This window comes from Electrophorus electricus, chromosome 7 (genome assembly GCF_013358815.1).
Source record: "Electrophorus electricus isolate fEleEle1 chromosome 7, fEleEle1.pri, whole genome shotgun sequence".
NCBI classification, from domain to species: Eukaryota; Metazoa; Chordata; class Actinopteri; order Gymnotiformes; family Gymnotidae; genus Electrophorus; species Electrophorus electricus.
The window spans coordinates 21582011-21603034 of record NC_049541.1 but is presented as its reverse complement, the minus strand read 5'-3'; the positions used below and the strand labels follow the sequence as shown (position 1 = coordinate 21603034).

The following is a 21024-nucleotide window of genomic DNA, read 5'->3' as shown; positions in this document are numbered from 1 at the left end:
GATCAGTGAGGGCTGGTGAACGTGAGGTGTTCATGCTCCAGCACTATGAGTTTGCACTGCAGATCTGAACTCAGTGTTTCACACTTCACCACGAGTGCACCACAAGATCAATGTTGGGTGTGATCAGGAATGGAGACTTTAAGGATTCTTTCCCTCCCAGTCTTCTGCCTTACACACTACACACCAAATGCCCTTCTCAGCACTCATGTCATGGCTCGAACCCTAGGATTAGCTCATGATAGCGAGGCATGGCAAGGACACACTCAAAGCAGTTTATTTGGTCATATTTGGTTGAATACATTTGACTTATATGTCAGACCAGTCGTTCATACTGAGAAATGAAACATATCAATAAGCTTCTAGAAGGAGTGGGTTAGAGACAAACCGTAGGATCAATATTATATCTTGATGAGTAGTGCCTGATTTAGTTATTTTATCCAAAGATTAATAAAATGCGCTATTACATTGTTTGTAATTGTTTCATTTGAATCAAACATCCAGTGGGTTTTAATCATAAAGGCTAGAATAAATATGTATGTTTGTGTGTGTGTGTGCACTCGCGCGTATGTGTATGGGTGCAAGCATGCATGTCAACACTTCTAATTTAATCTCTTATTCTAGTTTGTGTGATGCCATCAATGCAGCTGTTTCTAATTATGCACGTATTTGATGGCGGTTTCCATGGTAGCCATGCTTAACAGAGAGAGAATGAGAGAGCGTGAGATATGCCTGGATATTCTTAGAACAGCCATCTCAAGCTGTGCACACGGTCTTTAGGAGCACCTAACTAACTCTGCCTTGAAAGCCATGTGTGAATAGCTCATATCACTCTGAAAGGATTCTGGATAACCCACAGATCGATTCTGGATAACCTAGAGATCGATGCTGGATAACCCAAAGATCGATTCTGGATAACCCAGAGATTGTATTTAGGGAAAATGGCCATGATTTCATAAATACATGTTTAGAATTTACAGTAAGAGCAGAGAAGGCATCTCAGGGAGGGGCGCAGATGCTGTTTCAGGTCTATGTAAAAACACATTTCACAACCATAAAGGAACTTTGTGAACAGGAAGATTGTATGGTCTCTGGAGAGCAGCTAACTTACACACCAATGTGAAGACTTAACGATGATGTCCTTCACACCAAGCAAATGGCAGTAGTTCAGGTTTGGCCAGATAACACGTTCTATAATTACAGACATTACACTTATATATCTCAGTGGTTTTTGTTTGTTTGTTTGCTTGTTTGTTTTTGCTGTGTAAGACTACCAGCCCTCCAATATGTTTTGCGTGAAATGCTGACAAACCTTCTGTGTGTAAGTTTTCAACTTTTAACACCTCATCAGGTCGAACAACAGTGGTGGTTGGAGGTTCAACAGCAGCAGGGATATTTCGCTCGCTGCTCGCTGCTCGCTCTGGCAGAGAGGGGAATGCACAGGCCTGTGAAATTACTCACTAATCTAGATAAATACTTTGTTGTGACGAACTGGATTAGACAGACCAAATCAACACAAGGGGTGGGGGGGGGGGGGTGTAGGCGAATGGTGTGATCCAAATGTCATTGCTCTTTAAATAAAGACCCAGTTTCTGGGATGAATCTTTGAAGCTGATTCAACGGGCTCACTATACTGTGGCTAGAAAACCAGCAACAGGTTGTGTGCTGTTAATCTTCTACTACACTTAAAAATAACAGCAGTAAAATTAAAGGCACTTAAATCAGAATTCTAGTCTAAAGAAACATGTAGCACATACAATCAAAAGTCTCTTTTTTTTCTCAAGCTGACAAGTCTTGACTCTCTGGTGAAAACAGTGAAAACTAAAAGACCTAGTTTTATATATTCTTATTAAAAAAGTTTGAAAACTTCTGCAACTAAACCGAAAGAATGGTTTTGCAAGTTCTACAATGAAAACGTAAAACAAAAGATACAGCGCGTTCACTTCTGCTTTATTGTTTCAAGTGGCCATGGGTCAGTGCTCAAACATTCTCACCAAATGCAGCGTTCCTTGTGATTCACTGTGCAGTGAGAAGTAAGGGCATGCATACGTTCATATCACCAGTCCGACACATCGGGTACTTTCCAACCTTTAGTTTTCTTACGTTGCTCCAAATTCACTTTCATTTTTGATTATTATTTTACACTGACACATGTCAGAATTGGAGAAAGAGATACAGCAACAGTATATAAGTTGGGAGAGTGAACCTACAAGATCAGTGTACATAAACATATTTATGAAGGCACTTCTTATCAAAGCATAAGCATAATATATCAAAGCATAATATATCAAAATATATCAAAACATAATACAATATATACTATTAAAACATATAATAATGTTGTAGAAAAAAAATACTCGCAGCAAAAGCCCACATACATTATGTGTTCAGTACATAATAAGCCAACATACATTGTGTTCAGTACATAATAAGCCCACATACATTATGTGTTCAGTACATAATAAGCCAACATACATTATGTGTTTAGTACATAATAAGCCAACATACATTATGTGTTCAGTACATAATAAGCCCACATACATTATGTGTTCAGTACATAATAAGCCCACATACATTATGTGTTCAGTACATAATAAGCCAACATACATTATGTGTTCAGTACATAATAAGCCCATATACATTATGTGTTCAGTACATAATAAGCCCATATACATTATGTGTTCAGCACATATTAAGCCCATATACATTATGTGTTCAGCACATAATAAGCCCATATACATTATGTGTTCAGCACATATTAAGCCCATATACATTATGTGTTCAGCACATAATAAGCCCATATACATTATGTGTTCAGCACATATTAAGTAGCTAAAGCACAACATTAGTGAATGAAAATTCAGTACAACATGCCCAGATCTGCTTGCTCCTACTGCCAGGACCCCCATAGCTTATCAACACAGGCTACAATGAGAGTGAGTTTAACACAGCATCCAAAAGAGGCTACACACGTTTTTAACAGCAGAGTTCACCTGCACACCAAACATCATGTACGAGACACTTGATGACCTTTTTCCCCAGCTGTGATGGTCATCAAAGCGGACGTCTGGTACAAATTTGACTGAATAACAGATTTTAAAATTAAAATGATCTTGACTTGGCAGATGTCTTGTGACTTTATAATGAATACAGTTATAGCAGTGGTTTTAAAGATACTTAATAGATAACTTAATGAAATACACTTCTGAAACAGTATAAGGCTCACACACAAAAGCGCTCCATGTGTTAAAATACATCTATTGTGTGAGGTAGTGGAAATAAAACAGCATTTAAAATTCAGTGGTTGAGTGCTTGGTTAATAGTAAAAAATAAATAAAAGTTTTACTAATTAGAGTTAAGGTTTTTTTGATGGCAGTGTGATTTGGCACCTCAACTGTTTTTTCATAGATTTTTCATATTTTGCATATCAAGAGGTCTGTTAGGAAAGTCCAGCATTCTTAAAAATATTCTCTCAATTTCTAACTTGGCCATGTAAGCTCGCCGTTGAAAGTGTTGCAATCTGAGGTCTGAGTGCTGAGCGCAGTGAAGTCACAGAAAATCCCACCGTCTTGACGTGCAGCCAAAAATCGCAAAACTCCCTACAGGCTGGAGACAAACAGGCCTCGTGCCACACATGCTGGCATGTGAATAATGGCAGCAGATTAACCTCTTACAAATGTGAAATCGCCATCGAAATACTTCTGGAGCACCACTTCTAGGAAGTGAGTGCGAAGGCAAGAGAAGAATGTGTGCGTGTGTGTGTGTGTGTGTGTCACCCTGAATTTTTATAACCCATAGCTTCTTTGCTTTAAGGTCCTGCTGAGGGACGTCTGAATTGCAACAAAGAAATAACCTCTTTGCCCAAGCAACATGATTTTAAAAGCCATGATGCATTTTAACTAAAATTTTAGCATTAAAGGGCGCAGACTGCAGGCGGGTGTGACCCCATGACCGTCTCCAGCCTACCACTAGGTGCTGTCATTTTTAAATGCCCATGATATTTCATCCTGCCTAGTAACTCGGGCTAACCAGATAAGAGTGGTGAGTACATTAATCTGCTGTTTGAGAATTATGAGAGAGTGATGCTACACACAGACGGTTATAATTTAGGATGGTCCACTCTCTGGATGATAAATCTCGCTGATATTATTGACTATATCATGGAAAACTTTCAGAGTAGACAGAGAGGGCGTTCTGAACTGGCACGGATGCTCGTTCTACACATTTCTGAATAAAACATTAAAACTTTTCAAAACACTCTTAACTGAGCAAGATATATGGAAAAACGTTTACAGAGAAGCTTAATAGAGACATATACTAACACTATACTGATTAAAGTATAAAGACATTACATATAAATATTCATACACAGCAAACCTCAACATTTTAAATACATCTTAAGAAGGCTGTATAAAAATAAATGCTATATTCCTAGAGTGCACCACTTAAAGTTATAGTAGAGAAACGGATATTTTCTTTCCTTATGGATCGTCAAGAGGCCTGCAGTCTTCAACGTCCAGTGTACACAAAATCTGAGGAAGGCAAGACATCAGGTAGTTAAGAAAAGCACACATGGTTTGTGAAGGAGAGACCCACTAATTCTGAATGAAATCATTTAGTGGATCCACAGCATGCAGTCCTTTCTGCTGGATACTCACAACTAAGTAAACTATCACAGCACTGACACGAAAGCAAAAGAGTAAATATCCACACGTGTCCAGCTTCAGAAGGCAATCAGTACTTTTCTCTCCAGTCTGTAGCTTCTGTGCCTACACTTTTCTCAGCAACATGGCTATGAAAACAATGACGCTTAGGTACTGAACAAAGCTACGTTCCATAGGTACTGAATGCTGCAAAATGGCAAAGGAGGAAACACACTGCAGTCCTAAAATTCACAGCTGGAATGCTGAATGCTGGAATGCTGAATGCTGGAATGCTGAATGCCGGAATGCTGAATGCCAAAAAGAACCACAACTGAAAATTTAGCATTTGGGGTTTGCATTGGTACATCTTATAAACAACTAAATCAGAAACTTCACCTACTTTCAGAATTGTCTCATCTTTTATTCTTGAATCTATCCTGCTGATATGAGGCCTAAAGTTGTAGTTGTGCTGCCGTGATGATGATTGAACTGAACATAAAAATAATAATCAGCTTTCAGCAGCTTCGTGAACCTGGAATGACGGAACAAGACCACACGAAGCTAAACTTTCTTTCACAAAGTCTCCATCCCCTGGTGGTTAGGATAGTCACTGCAGACTCTCCGCAGGTGTCCGGACTGGTGTGGAGAGTGTGCACCAACCCTTTCACGTCAGTTTCCCACATGGGAACGTTCTATGCTATGTTTTTGTGACCAACCCTCCAAATCAGTTTTTATATAGATTTTTATGTATATAAAGATTTGTTGTTGTTTTTTAAACAGATATCTGTTTTCCTGGATGTGCTGAAAGAGAATGACACCTCACAGCAGTAGTGGGCCACTGGGCCCAGAGTCAGGCGTACAACTCACCTCTGTAGTAGTCGGGGTTGAAGTTCTCATAGATGGGGTACAGAGGATTCTCCTGTTCACAGCGAAGCTTCCTCGCCCTCAGGACATCACGCACACACTGATGTAGGTACACATACTGACTCTAAGATGGGACACACAGGGGTAGTGGACTGTCAGCAACAGGGAACACTGAATCTTCTATCGGTTCTAAACACTGAATCTTCTATCAGTTCTGAACACTGAATCTTCCATCAGTTCTGAACACTGAATTTCTGATTTGTCTTACATCAAATGCCCAGTTTTAGTTTTACAGATGGGCCCTAAAAATCACATCCCATAGACTTCCATGAACCCAATTCCTGGGATAATTCCTGTTGTAATTCCTGTTGTAATTCCTGGGCATAACCCTTTTAAGATACTCTGAAAGAATGCCACATGCTGCTGTAGGTGAGGCTCTGGCATTTCGTTTAAGGACCTACCTCAGTCTGCACCATGTGAGAGCGATGCAGACGAAGTTCAAACACGCAGCCGTAAATATCGACGGTGGCACGGCTGTCCAGCTGCTGCAGAGCACGGTCCAGAACGATGAAGGTGCCCGTACGACCCACTCCGGCACTGCGAGGGCATAAACACACAGAACGTCTATAACCCATGCCCAGGGGGCATTTACAGAAGGCACCTGATATGTCAATGATAAAACTCATAAACCTGGGCGAACCCTAACAGATACGGCATGAAATTATTTGATCAAAGGATGGATGGATGGATGGATGGATGGATGGATGGGTCTTTTATGCCGAGGGTCTTTTACTCCTTTATGTAGAGGAGCCAAAAAGTTTTTGCTTGATGAATTTTCAGGTGTGACCATTTCTCTACTACTGTATGTAGTTTGCTATGGTGTTTGTACATACAGATGTGCCATTCTGATGCACCTCTAGATGAAATCCAGTTGTTTCTGTGCACAAACCAAATCCTGCTATCATTAATGGTCCTGCTTTTGTGCAGAGTCATGTTTACACAAATACAGTTATGCTTACACAAGCATTCCTGCTTATCTGGGACGTGTCACGAGATGCGGGCCCCTAGATCTCTGGCCCCGTTCCTCAGCAGTGAGTCCCCTCATCAAACCCTGCTTTCAGCCACTTGACTTACAGCTCCCTTCAGTTATAACCAAATACTAATACTGATCAATTACTCAGAGGTTTGGCACGAATTTTTTGTGCTGCAATCCATCAGGAATTGCCAGTCACGTGCCTGCTGCCTCTCCATCACTCTCAGGGCAGACGGACCAGGTTCTGTGGCTGACAAGAGTAATGCGATTAGGGCCGAAAGATGCAGCGTGATGGACGAGGTCGCCATAGTGTCCTGGGTCTCAGGGCCTTCTCCTCTCCTCCTCCATCAGCCGCTGGGAAATAAGCTTTTGCACTGTGTGGAGACAGTGATGCACTAGCATAAGAGCAGGGGTTTCCGTGGACATCGTGGCATCTGGCAGGCCCCAGTGCTCGGTGATGATGAGCGCTACACCAGTTCAGGGGCAGATACTCTATATAATGCTCCGCCTCCTCATTTGCATTAGTGAACAGCTCTCGCTTCTGTACAAGGGAAAACTAGGTTTATTATTCTGTGGGGAGGAAGTGGAGAGACAAAAAGAAAAACATGCTGCTATCAGAGGGATTTGTGCCCCCCCTTCTCTACAGAGGCATATGTACCCCCCCCCCCCACCTATTTCGGCTTCACCACTTGAGGAGCTGGCTAGTCTTCAACTGCAGGCTTCACCATCTTGCCACAATCTCGCCACAATCCTACCATAATCCCACCATAGTCCTGCTACAATCCCACCATAGTCCTGCCATAGTCCTGCCATAGTCCTGCTGCAATCTCACCACAGTCCTGCCACAGTCCCACCACAGTCCTGTAACAATCGCACCACAGTCCCACCATAGTCCTGCTGCAATCTCATCACAGCCCTGCCACAGTCATGCTATAGTCCCATCATAGTCCTGCTACAATCCCACCACAGTCCTGCCATAGTCCTGCTACAGTCCTGCACCAGTCCTGCCATAACTCTAAGCAGAGTCCACACGCTGTCTCACTTCAGCCCAGTTTCAGTTTTAGAGAGTTAAAGACTCAAAAGGGCCGGCACTCACACATGAGCGAGGAGCATCAACATTTGATGAGCAGTAGTTATTGAAACCAAACATTTCTAACAGCTTTTCTGGATGCCATGTTTACAGGGCTTTGGTCATAGGCAACAGCAAGAATCGCTGCATTATGACTCGTGATCAGAAGGTTGCCAGTTCAAGTCCCGCTATCACAAGGTTACCACAGTTGGGCCCCTGAGCAAGACCCTTAACCCTTAATTACTCAAAATGTGTTCAGTCATAATTGTAAGTCATTTTGAATAATAATGTCAGCTATATGACATTGATGCAAAGACTCATTCCCTCTCTTGCACAGTACTGCTTGGTGTTCATGCCAAAGGATTATGCCATGAAGCGAAACTCACATTTCCTCACAGCTGCACAGCACAGTAGCAGCAACCCCTTAGATCTGAGTTTTGAATGATCAGGGGCTTAATGTTCTGAATTTAACATTCTGAATTTTTACGTTCTGGATTTGCAGCCCAAAATAAACATGACAAGTCAACTGTGATTTTTACAAACCCTGACTATTCTGCCAAATTCCATGGAAGGAGAGGCTCTGGCGTGCCCTGCCTTCACTAGCAAGTCGGGGATGTTCACACAACGAGGAAAAGAATAAAAGGAGAAAAATGAAGGGAAACACTGCAGGACCAGAATCCAGCATTATTGTTCTGAGGGAGACGGAGGGGCGTCTCCGTGGAAACCCAACCTCTGGATATGACAGCGAGGGGGTGTTTAAATATGATTACAACCATCCTACTGTCTCATTCTCATTCTCCATCCCTTATTGAAACACACACACACACACACCACTACACACACACAGGAGTCAATATTAATTATTTATGTTAGTTATTACTCCTATATTACTCCTATATTATTTGTAGATACTGCACCTTTTGGAAGTGTTTGCCTATTCATTCCCTGGAACTGAACAATGATTTGAGTAGTACAATAAGTATTATTATTATTATTATTATTATTATTATTATCAAACTGCATGAATGACTGAAGGTATGAATCCGATTTATTTTGCTTGTGTGATGCTGTGTGATGGTTTGGTGTGTACCTGCAGTGGACTACAGCCGGTCCTGAGTTCACCACCCTGTCCATGTAGTCTCGCACAGTTCTCACGAATTGAATGAGGGACTGGGTTGTGTCCGGCACTCCGTGATCAGGCCACACCGTGTAATGGAAGTGACGCACTATTCTGGGGTAACTCGACAGGCCTTCCTAAAAGAGCACACTCAAAAATCATGCCTGAATTCAACGGAACATAAAAAATCTTCATCAAACACACACTCCTCCCTCCTTGTGTGATTAGTGGTTAATAGACAGAAGACCTATCTTCTGAACCTTCTGAACCCATTTTAATTTTGGAATCATGCTGTGTTTTCTATATTAATATATTACGGCATGTTTCAATGTACTCTCTCTGTCTGTGTGTGTGTGTGTGTGTGTGTGTGTGTGTGTCAGTTCTCTCCCCACTCACGGTACATGTTTTAGTGTGTGTGTGTGTGTGTGTGTGTGTGTGTGTGTGTGTGTCCTCTCCCCACTCACAGTGTGTATCCTAAACTCGCGGATGGTCCACTCTGATAAAACCGACTCAGACAGCAGCTGCACCACGAGGTCACCATAATACAGAGGCTCCTTGTTCATAGGCCAGTACTGATCACACTTCACCTGCATGACCGGGACACACACACACACACACAGTGTTAGAAAACATGCTCATGTCCGTCGCCCCCTCTGTGCCATCCTTGTTTTCTTTTCCTTTTTTGTTTGATGGTGTGTTGCTATAGCAACAATGACACCTCTCTACTCACCCTGCCCTTCTCAACACACTGCGTCACCATGACGATGTTGTGCACGTTTTGCTCCCACACCATGCGCCAGAAATCGTCCTTGGTCCCCGGCAGTGGGCCCTGCGTGGCAATGTACTCACGCCTGAACCTGTTTCCCTGAGACAGGAACACGTGGGGGGGGGGGTCATCTTATTAAAGACGGCGGGATTATCCTGTAACACTCTCATCTTATTATGCTCATAAAATGCCACCACATTTAATAATAATGCAAGTCTATGTGACTGCAAGTCATTTTGTCAAGTAGAAAATGTCTATATAGCCTGGAATCATTCACACTCTAAACTGTACATATAATAAAGACACTTTAGTAGAACGTTTCTATACTAATTGTGACCAGTATGCCAGTTCATTCAAAGCCTATCTATGCTGTCTCTCTACATAAGCTCCACACTCAGAGGCCTCCGGACGCTGGGTGGAGGTAACCGTTCCAGCTGCTCCACCCTTGTGGTGGTTGGGAGATGGAGAGGAGTGTGAGCTCTCTGCTGACTCACAGGCATGAAGCTGGCGTTGATGTAGTCGGAGCAGGGGTCGTCCTCCAGGCAGGAGAGCTTCACACGCGTGGCGTCATCTACCGGCAAACAGAAAACGTGAGGATGAGTGTGAGGGAAACCATCGAAGGAGACCAGCCCCTCACTGCACAAGCATGAGGATGAGTGTGAGAGAGACCAGCCCCTCACTGCACAAGCATGAGAGAGACCACCCCCTCACTGCACAAGCGCTCTGCCTGAGCTTCAGGAATTTAGGAATTGTGTGTGTGTGTGTGTGTGTGTGTGTGTGTGTGTGTGTGTGTGTGTGTTGTTTTGTGTGATCGATTTTTTAAATGTTTCAGAATATGGGCACATGGAAGCCTCACACTGGAGGAGGTCATGTAAAAGTTACAGTTAGAGTTATAGTTCAAGTTCGACTGCTAAAATGGAACTAATACAGTGTTTTCTGGAAGCCCTTTCCACCGTGAGTTACTGATACAGCCAAAGCTTCTCCCTTCATTACGGAGGCGTTCGATCCCTGGGCTCCATCTTACAGGGAAGGATGTTGTTGTATCGATTCTTGCAGCGGTTTTCGGGTAAACGGGCTGCATCCAAAGCCTGGTGTCGTCCCACATCCTTCAGCTCCTGTGAGAAGGGAAGAGAGCATGAAGACCCAGCGTGCTTCTGAACCTGCGTAGAGCCACACACAGGTTCTCCACAGTGTGTGTGCGCTGAGAGGGACTAGACTTGAACTGCACACTGTCCAGTTGAATGCTACTGTGCTACTCTCAGTGAGCAGCAGTCCCACTGTTTATCCAGCCTCTGTAACAGATGAGCGTTAAATGCAAGCAGACATTTGGTGTCAACCGTGGGCCACCTTACCTCGAACTCCTCAGAGAAGAAGTAACTGGAGTCAGCCTGAAGCTTGGTCACATGGGCCTCAAAGTGGTTTGCTTTGATAGGGCTGATGAAACACACAGGCAAAGCAGGGAAAAACAGCCTTTATCAACACAATCGCACTCCACCAGAGAACATTCGCACAGCTTCCGTAAGTATGGCGAGGGAAGGTGCTCACCTGGATGTACGGCGGTTGCTGCAAAAGAAGAGAGAGTTTGATGAAATTCTCTTCGTGTCTGCATGCTTATCTCAACCTCTGTCGTGCTGCCTCTTCACAGCCAATTTCAGAGTTTCAAATTAACCTCACAAACTTTTCATTTCTGTGAGCCAATGACTTTGACCATACAGTCAGCACTTTAAAGAATTTGTTGATAAGGGGAAGAAGACAGAGCACCTGCAGCACTCACATAGACAAAGACAAAGTGAGAACACATTCAGAAGTTTAATTCTCTCCCTCAGTATCTGTATTTCGCACTCATGTTTCATCCTTTTCTCTCTCTCTTTCTCTCCTCTCTGTGACTCACTCTCCTCTCTCTGACTCTTTCTGTGACTCACTCTCCTCTCTCTGACTCACTCTCTCCTCTCTCTGACTCTCCTCTCTCTGTGACTCACTCTCCTCTCTCTGACTCTCGTCTCTTCGTGACTCACTTTCTCTCCTCTCTGACTCTCCTCTCTGTGACTCTCTCTCCTCTCTGACTCTCACTCTCCTCTCTGACTCTCCTCTCTCTGTGACTCACTCCTCTCTCTGACTCACTCTCTCTCCTCTCTCTGACTCACTCTCTCCTCTCTGACTCTCCTCTCTCTGACTCTCCTGTCTGTGACTCACTCTTGACTCTCTCTGTGACTCACTCTCTCTGACTCTCTTCTCTGTGACTCACTCTCTCTCCGCTCTCTGACTCTCCTCTCTCTGACTCACTCTCTCTCCTCTCTTTGGGACTCTCTCCTCTCCCTGATGCTCCTCTATGACTCACTCACTCTCCTCTCTCTGACTCACTCTCTCTCCTCTATCTGACTTTCCTCTCTCTGTGACTCACTCTCTCTCCTTTCTCTGACTCTCCTCTCTGACCCTAATAATGACCTTAATTAACCAATTATCTCCATTAACAAGCCCTTTGTGGGGTGGGATGAGTGTGTGGCTACACAAACATGTAGAGAGGGTTGCAGTCCAGGATTAGTCTGGATTAGGCCAGTCTATCCAGGAGCTCACACCTCAGCCTCGTGTCTGGGTTTTGCTCCTGTGGGGATTTGATTAGCGTGCAGTGTGGGGAAAGTCCTGAGAGAATCATCCTTTATGAATATGAACTTCAGTCTGGCAATAAACGTGAAGAGGTTTGGTTCGTCTTAGAGTTCAAAAGATCAGCCAGCAATAAAGACCAGAGATTTGCTCCCTTGGGCTGCCAGAGTGAGTCAGCAGCTCAGGAGAAAAAAACCAAATCAAACTCTTTCTCATTCATAACGCGAGACTGAGTATTTGAGTCTGCAATTACACAATACTGAGAGGCCTGAAACACTATAATAGGGAGATTACAGAGCTGCCCCGGGGTACATATTAACATTCCATAACGAATCGTCAAAATTTGAAATAACTGCGTCATACCTCCTGACCCCCACGTACACTGCTGAGGTTGGCGTCTCCTTCCACATACTCATCCTCACTACAGGGTTGTCCTGCACCGCTCTGGACACACAGACACACACACACAAATACATACACACACGCACATACAAACGTTAGCACGGCTCCCATGGTGTTTTCTAAGGCCTGCTGAATAATGGCCAGAGTTCATTAGAGCACTTGAGCGGGTTCTCTTGGTTCTGTCTCTCGGTCAGTTTCATGGCTGCTCCAGACGACTTCCTGCTCTGGACGACTTCCTGCTCTCCTGACCAATCACCACTCATTTGCCACAGAGGAAATGAGTGTGCGTGTATGTTTGTGTATGTGTCTTCATTTGTCTGTGTGTATATCTACCTTTGTGTGTGTGTGTTTGTGTGTGTGTGTGTGTGTGTGTGTGTGTGTGTTTGTGTAGATGTTTGTGTGTGTATGTGTGTGTGTGTATACATGCACACTCACTTTTTGTGGAGCCTCTGTCTATAGATCAACAGGGCGTTGTATGTGTGTTTGTGTAGATGTGTGTGTGTGTGTGTGTGTTTGTGTAGATGTGTGTGTGTGTGTGTGTATGTGTCTGTACATGCACACTCACACTTTGCGAAACCTCTGTGTATAGATCAACAGAGTGGTGTGTGTGTGTGTGTGTGTGTCTGTGTACATGCACACTCACTTTCCGGAGCCTCTGTCTATAGATCAACAGGGCGGTGTGTGTGTGTGTGTGTGTGTGTGTGTGTGTGTGTGTGTGTGTGTGTACATGCACACTCACACTTTGCGGAGCCTCTGTCTATAGATCAACAGGGCAGTTATTGCAATCATCATGCCGATGAGAAACAGCCCGGCGCTGATGCCTTCCACAGCGCCCCCCAGTGGCTCTGAGGGGCAGAACAGGCAGATGAATCAGCTGCGATTTCTTCACACTGCAGGGCATAAAGCAGGAGTGCAGGCGGCTACCTCACCTGCCTGTGTGTGCAGGGGAAGCGAGAGGTAGGTGTCGCTGTACAAGGGACGAGGAGACTCCTGGCCTTCCTCGTCCAACAGGTGAGTGAAAGCTCGAACACTTAGTCTGAAAGGGACAAACCAACTCTCACACCCTCTCATTCCTTTCAGTCCCTTCAAAGCGCTTTGTTTTTACTTCAGTCTAAATATTGATTTCATGATTTGGTCTTAGACTAAATTATTAATATAAGGAGCAGCTAAAGATTACATTCTAGCTTGAATAATTATCCGGCTAATTAACATGGGCGTTTTACCAGTTCAAGTGTTGTGTTTGTTCTCTGCCTTGGCCAGTACCTGTAGGCAGTCCTGGGTTTCAGAGGCCCGTCACAGAAGCGTCTACCCGGAGGGCTGGGCCCAGATTCCTGCTCACACGGCCCCCCGAGACGGTCCATCCCAGCACCGAGGTTGATCTCGAAGACGCTGCTGGCGGTCTGCTCCTCTTGGCACAGGCTGGGAAAGTAGGCGGTCTGGTAGGCCCTCACGGAGCTGTTGTGCTTGTAGTCGAGGTAGGAGGGTAGGGGGTGTCTGTGCTCTGGAAGAACAGCCTCTGAGTCTGCCAAACACCAGCATTGGACGGTCAGTGGGACTCACGCTGAGCTGTGTGTTACATGTGTGTCACATACTCCTCTCTGAATGCTGTGTACTGTGTTACACGTGTGTCACACGCTTGTCTCTGAACGCTGTGCAGTGTGTTACACGTGTGTCACACGCTTGTCTCTGAACGCTGTGCAGTGTGTTACACGTGTGTCACACGCTTGTCTCTGAACGCTGTGCAGTGTGTTACACGTGTGTCACACGCTTGTCTCTGAACGCTGTGCAGTGTGTTACACGTGTGTCACACGCTCCTCTCCTCAGGCGTTTTCCGTACCGTCTGACTCGGCGACCACCACGGCGAAAAAGCGAACAGCCCCGTTGCTGTCACTGAACCAGCTGCAGTTGAACTTGAAGAAGATGGTGGACTGGGTGATGTGGGCGGCCCTCTCGCTGATCCGCACCAGGGGCGGCGGCACTGGTGGGCCTGCAGACACACCCCACACACCCCACCATCACATCCGGACGTGGCGTTGAAGTGGCTTAATAGGCAACCTTACAGAACCCAACAGAACCTGGGTCAGGAGAACTTATGTTTGTTCTGAACTTGCCTGAGAAGCAGACTCACCACCCTGGGGTCTTTAAATACGTCTAAACCAGGTCAAGTGGCTTCCTCCGTTATCCTCACTAATGCAGGTGGAGACTGAACGCTCGAGCTGTGATGAACAGCCTGGCGCATGTGTGAACAGAACGAAGATGGTGGGGCCGTAAATCGGCTCCGCGGCACAGCAGATCGACCGCAGCCATCTGGAGGATTTGTGGACTAATGTAGCTGTGTCTCCCGGGCTCTAGTTCTGATAGTTCTCTCCTTCTGCTGTCTGGCACGGTGGTCCAGCCTGTGACCCAGAATGCAGCAGCCTTTATGAGTCACCGGCCCAAGTTCTGCCAGTCTGTCTCCTGCTCACGTCATCTTCCTCGCCTTCATCTCAGCCCCTCGCCGGCTGGCTCCACCTCTCCCAGGGGGCGTGGGCTATTTGAGTGGAGGTTTATTTAAGCCTGCCTGCCTGCACAGGCGATCCCCGGAGGACAGTGCCAGGAAGGCTAAGGTGAGCTTTCAGGCGGAGAGGTTCTGCCTTATGCTGTTCTTATATAAGCCACCGGGAGATTCACTAGGCCTTCAGTGCACACTTACTTTGTGCACTCCACAGTCCTCTACAACTTCTGTTTAGAGTAATATGCACTTCATGCACATATGAACACATATGAACACAGGAACCGCTACAAGTGCACCTGCACTAAAGATAAAAGGTCATCTAAAACCAGAGCTGAAGCCACGTGGAATAGATTTCTGTTGAAGGCAATAGTGCCCAGTCAGAGACAGACTGTCAGCCAAATTACTGTGTAGGATTCAGAAAGTTTCCTGTTTAAGATTCAGTAGGTTTCCTGTTTAGGATTTAGTAGGTTAAGTTTTTTTTATTTTTTGCAAAGCTGCTGTTGGTTTCCCTATGGCAGCAATTACTGAACAAGTAGTGTTGCGGAATGACAGAACAGGCCGCATCCTAGTGGTACGCAATAGCGTGAGAATGACAAAGGAGTCATTAATTTATCCTTCCATTAGCCACTGTCTACTCAGACCTTATGGTAATGGATTTTTCCCCTAAAAAGTTTACATTGCAAAAATAAAACCCCACCAAAAAAAACCAACAACCCCTCCACCCCCCAAAAAAAGCCCAGCTAACTCTCCACTTCCCCCGAACTCTTTTTTTAAACCTCTGAACTCTTCATATAAATCAGGGTGGCAGAACTGGAGTACGCAGCATTGGAAGACCAGAGTGCTGCTTGTTCTGTGACACTCGTCTTTATCAGAGGCTGTTCAGAACAGAGAGAGACCCAAATGCAGCCCTGCGCACTTGAATGGTTAATTACCTGATGAGCACAGCTAATTACATTAGTAGTAGATACACAGTTAATTACATTAGTAGTAGATAAACAGATTAAATTAGACTTTAGCAATTAGATCATTTCCATTCCCATTAGTGCCCCCTATGGCTCAGGATGATTCTCACACTTTGGGGGGGGGGGGACTGTAAGAATCAGGGTGGGCAGAAAACAAGGTGGGCTGTACTCTTTCTCTCCCCTTATTGATATAACCCTCAGGGTTAATGAGGGTATTCCACTCATGGATTAGATGACTATTAAGCTCCACTGGGGCAGAAGCTTTAAATCAATCAGAGTCAGGAGAGAGACAGGCCACGCCAGCCTGCAGCCAGACCGGAGATCACAGCTGAGGAATCGTTAGTTACAGCAGAGAGAGCTCCACACATCCCCACTAACCCTCCACACAGCCCCCACTAACCCCCAACCCTCCACACAGCCCCACTAACCCCCACACAGTTCCCACTAACCCCCACACAGCCCCACTAACCCTCCAGCCTTCAGTCACGAACTGCATCAATTTGGCCAACAAAACTGTTAATAAAAAAAAAAAAATGGTAGCACAGTTTTATGTCCGAGCTTAAAAGCTCTTAGACTCCAAGGTCCCACTGGTGGATGCACACCCTCACTGCTCCAACCTTCCAAATGAGCTTCAATCGAGTTGAACCATTCACTGAATAATTCATAGTATTTACTGAATACTACTAAATACTGAAAACTAATAACATTTGCAAAAGTTTACGAACATTAGCCATATCAGTGTTCACAAATCTTGGAGTGTGTTAAGACTTAGCCCCAATCCACAGTTTTCATCAGTAACAATCTTGTAATTCCCAGTCTACCATAGTCTGTAGGGCTTAATCTAGGCTAGATCTTAATATTAGATTAGATCAGATATCTGGGTGATAAAGTGATCAAAGGAACAGGGTTATCAGGTCTAGTTCTCTTGCTATTGAACACAGAGTTTTATTACTGTCTTACCCAGTGTCTTACATGTAAACATGAAGACGATGACAGTATCAAACCAGACAGACTACTGCAGTCGTAGAAATTTTCTGTGTTATTCCTATTTTACAACATTTTCAAAAACACAGATATCAATCATAAAAGTCACAAAGAAAGCGACCCTGACCCTGACCGTAATTATGACCCTGACTGACCCTAACCCTGACCCTAAACCTAACCCTAACCCTGACCCTGACCCTGGCCGTAATTATGACACTGACTGACCCTAATCCTGGCCCTAACCCTGACCCTAACCCTAACCATGACCCTGGCCATAATTATGACCCTGAATAATCCTAACCCTAACCCTGGCCCTAACCCTGACCCTAACCCTAACCATGACCCTGACCGTAATTATGACCCTGACTGACCCTAACCCTGACCCTAAACCTAACCCTAACCCTGACCCTGACCCTGGCCGTAATTATGACCCTGACTAATCCTAACCCTAACCCTGGCCCTAACCCTGACCCTAACCCTAACCATGACCCTGGCCGTAATTATGACCCTGACTAACCCTAACCCTAACCCTGGCCCTAACCATGACCCTAACCCTAACCATGACCCTGGCCATAATTATGACCCTGACTAATCCTAACCCTAACCTTGACCCTAAACCTAACCCTAACCCTGACCCTGACCCTGGCCGTAATTATGACCCTGACTAATCCTAACCCTAACCCTGGCCCTAACCCTGACCCTAACCCTAACCATGACCCTGGCCATAATTATGACCCTGACTAACCCTAACCCTAACCCTAACCATGACCCTGGCTGTAATTATGACCCTGGCTAACCCTAACCCTGACCCTGACCCTAAATCTGATCTTGACTGACCCTGACCCATGACCCTGACCCTGGCCTCTGACCCTGACCTTATCTCTAACCCTAACTTCAGTGGGCTGTGACACAAAAGTGGCTCTTACGGTCGATCATGGTGACGGTGCTGTCCTGCACGGTGGGCCCCCTCAGGTCTTCGGACACAATGGTGACGGAGACGGTGTAGTTCTTGAAGGGCTCCAGTCTGTCGAAGTGCTGCAGTGTGGTCTCCCGGGCCAGCATGACCCACGAGACAGGCTCCTTAGACCCCTGTCTTCTGCACTCCACTAGATACGCACTGTAATCAGATGCAGGCGGCTTCCAGGAGCATGACAGGGCTGTGGAGGTCAGGGGGTGACAGTGGACGCTCGGGACTCGTCCAGGAGCTGACGGGCAAAATGGGAAATTCTTCCTTTAGTAATCCAGCAGGTAAACAATTTCCTAACACCTCTTGCACACACTTTGTACAACTAAACAAATGTGTTTGTGTTTGGTAACAAAGCTTGAGCTCATATCATTTGTTTTTGAGAGAGGAGTTTGAATTATTCCTCCACTACGTAGTCTAACATGCACTGAACCTCTTTCCCAGAAAAAGCCCAACAAATACGGTTCATCCATTTCTCTGCTGGTTGTCCTAACATTTACTCCACTACAAATGTTCACAGCGGCCTGTGATGACTCTTCTGGACCTGACTCTGGACTTCATGTTGGACATAAAAAGGTCAAAATACTCTTGCACTGGTAATACTGAATGTATAGCTCACACATTTAAATAAACTTGTTCTGAGTCAGCAGGGATCCTTGCAAGGTGAGACAGACTCAGAGCTCTTCTCTTTAAGTGACAACAGATGGAAATTTACACAACCTACTGTTGCCAAACTAAGAAACTCTCACTCTAATGAGAAAAGTAAATAGCCATTAGAAACCCAATCCAACTAAAAGGACTTGGCACGCTTCTGCCAATCAAATGTGAAAGACATCAGGAAACACATTCTTTTGACTATTTTAGTGTGCATTGGCACTGGAGGACTCTCTCTAAGACAGAGACGCTGGAGGACTCTCTCTAAGACAGAGACCCTGGAGGACTCTCTCTAAGACAGAGACGCTGGAGGACTCTCTCTAAGACAGAGACGCTGGAGGACTCTCTCTAAGACAGAGACGCTGGAGGACTCTCTCTAAAACAGAGACACTGGAGGACTCTCTCTAAGACAGAGACGCTGGAGGACTCTCTAAAACAGAGACGCTGGAGGACTCTCTCTAAGACAGAGACGCTGGAGGACTCTCTAAAACAGAGACGCTGGAGGACTCTCTCTAAGACAGAGATGCTGGAGGACTCTCTCTAAGACAGAGACGCTGGAGGACTCTCTCTAAGACAGAGACGCTGGAGGACTCTCTCTAAGACAGAGACGCTGGAGGACTCTCTCTAAAACAGAGACACTGGAGGACTCTCTCTAAGACAGAGATGCTGGAGGACTCTCTCTAAGACAGAGACGCTGGAGGACTCTCTCTAAGACAGAGACGCTGGAGGACTCTCTCTAAAACAGAGACGCTGGAGGACTCTCTAAGACAGAGACACTGGAGGACTCTCTCTAAGACAGAGACACTGGAGGACTCTCTCTAAGACAGAGACGCTGGAGGACACTCTCTAAAACAGAGACGCTGGAGGACTCTCTAAGACAGAGATGCTGGAGGACTCTCTCTAAGAGACGCTAGAGGACTCTCTCTAAGACAGAGACACTGGAGGACTCTCTAAGACAGAGACACTGGAGGACTCTCTAAAACAGAGATGCTGGAGGACTCTCTAAGACTGAGACGCTGGAGGACTCTCTCTAAAACAGAGACACTGGAGAACTCTCTCTAAGACAGAGACGCTGGAGGACTCTCTCTAAGACAGAGACGCTGGAGGACTCTCTAAAACAGAGACGCTGGAGGACTCTCTCTAAGACAGAGATGCTGGAGGACTCTCTCTAAGACAGAGACGCTGGAGGACTCTCTCTAAGACAGAGACGCTGGAGGACTCTCTCTAAGACAGAGACGCTGGAGGACTCTCTCTAAGACAGAGACGCTGGAGGACTTTCTCTAAAACAGAGACACTGGAGGACTCTCTCTAAGACAGAGACGCTGGAGGACTCTCTAAGACAGAGACGCTGGAGGACTCTCTCTAAGACAGAGACGCTGGAGGACTCTCTCTATGACAGAGACGCTGGAGGACTCTCTCTAAGACAGAGACGCTGGAGGACTCTCTAAAACAGAGACGCTGGGGACTCTCTCTAATGCCACCCACTTCCACGAGTCTCTCTTCAGTGCCTTTGCTTCTCCACAAGCCACAGTAAGGAACTTTTGGGGGTGTGTGTTAATAATTGATGAGGAGAGGCGTCTTGTTGTCACGCAGACTGAACAGTCATCACTCATCTCAAGGCTCTCCTTCCATACCTCCCTATCACGTTCTGCTCAGATTCTTCAGACACAACAATGTCTTTCTCTTTCTTTTGGAAGAGGAGCATTAAAGTAACACCGTGTCCCCACGGATCAAACGGAGCATGACGTGTACGTGCAGAAACGATGGCTGTCAAACAGGAGAACTTCAAACAGGAGAAGGTCCACAGAAGATGTCCAGCATGTCAGGGTGAGCCTGTTTGCATCTCAGAGAGTAGCCCCTGAATGACAGTGGCCCCTGAATGGATGGCTCATTACTATGGCCTGAGGGATGCAACACCACGGACTGTCATGAAAGGGCGCTCGTCCATCCTGAGAGATGACCACCACTAGGCTAAAAACGGGATTCCCCGTGAACAACTCACTGTTATCGTCTCATCAGTCAAACCGATTCAAACAGGTACGGTGGTCTGGCAGCTGCGAACAATAACAGCAGATTAAAAACCCTCCGCACCTCCACATAAACTAACATTAAGTGCCATTTATGAGTAATTCACAAGCACAGTTCACTGTGACTAAACCACAAGGGAACCGGTTAACAAATCGCTCCAATTTACTGCTGTAATTACCTCTCAGGTTTACATATTACTGATGCAGCCGTCATATACAAACAATGCTAATATTTCCGACCTGTACGTGTCACAGACAAGGAACTTCTGTATCTCACTGAGCTCGTATATCGTATCCTGTGCACAGGGAAACAGAACCCACACCCTCAGCTCCACTGCTCAACCAGTGCTGCATCAGGAATTCCGTGAGAGGACAGAGAGAATGGCGGGAGAAACTAGGCCATAGTCCAATAACGAACTCCGGGCCTAACACTTTCTCTCCACAGCT

At 45.6% G+C, this 21024-nt stretch overlaps 1 protein-coding gene across 1 annotated transcript in view; it reads right to left on the bottom strand.

Moving 5' to 3' along the window:
- Positions 1-1926: 1926 nt before the first annotated feature.
- Positions 1927-21024, bottom strand: part of ptprb (protein tyrosine phosphatase receptor type b) — a 36691-nt gene continuing 17593 nt past the window's right edge. Inside the window, exons 16-31 of the mRNA XM_027007498.2 lie at positions 17859-18137; positions 14330-14479; positions 13756-14014; positions 13422-13528; positions 13232-13337; positions 12454-12534; positions 11035-11052; positions 10842-10923; positions 10514-10604; positions 9984-10060; positions 9454-9588; positions 9188-9310; positions 8697-8860; positions 5966-6101; positions 5508-5628; positions 1927-4529 (exon numbers count right to left, since the gene is read on the bottom strand). Of these exons, the coding sequence (XP_026863299.2) occupies positions 4507-4529; positions 5508-5628; positions 5966-6101; positions 8697-8860; positions 9188-9310; positions 9454-9588; positions 9984-10060; positions 10514-10604; positions 10842-10923; positions 11035-11052; positions 12454-12534; positions 13232-13337; positions 13422-13528; positions 13756-14014; positions 14330-14479; positions 17859-18137 (1952 nt within the window). The 3' untranslated portion in view covers positions 1927-4506. The remainder of the gene's footprint in view (positions 4530-5507; positions 5629-5965; positions 6102-8696; positions 8861-9187; positions 9311-9453; positions 9589-9983; positions 10061-10513; positions 10605-10841; positions 10924-11034; positions 11053-12453; positions 12535-13231; positions 13338-13421; positions 13529-13755; positions 14015-14329; positions 14480-17858; positions 18138-21024) is intronic.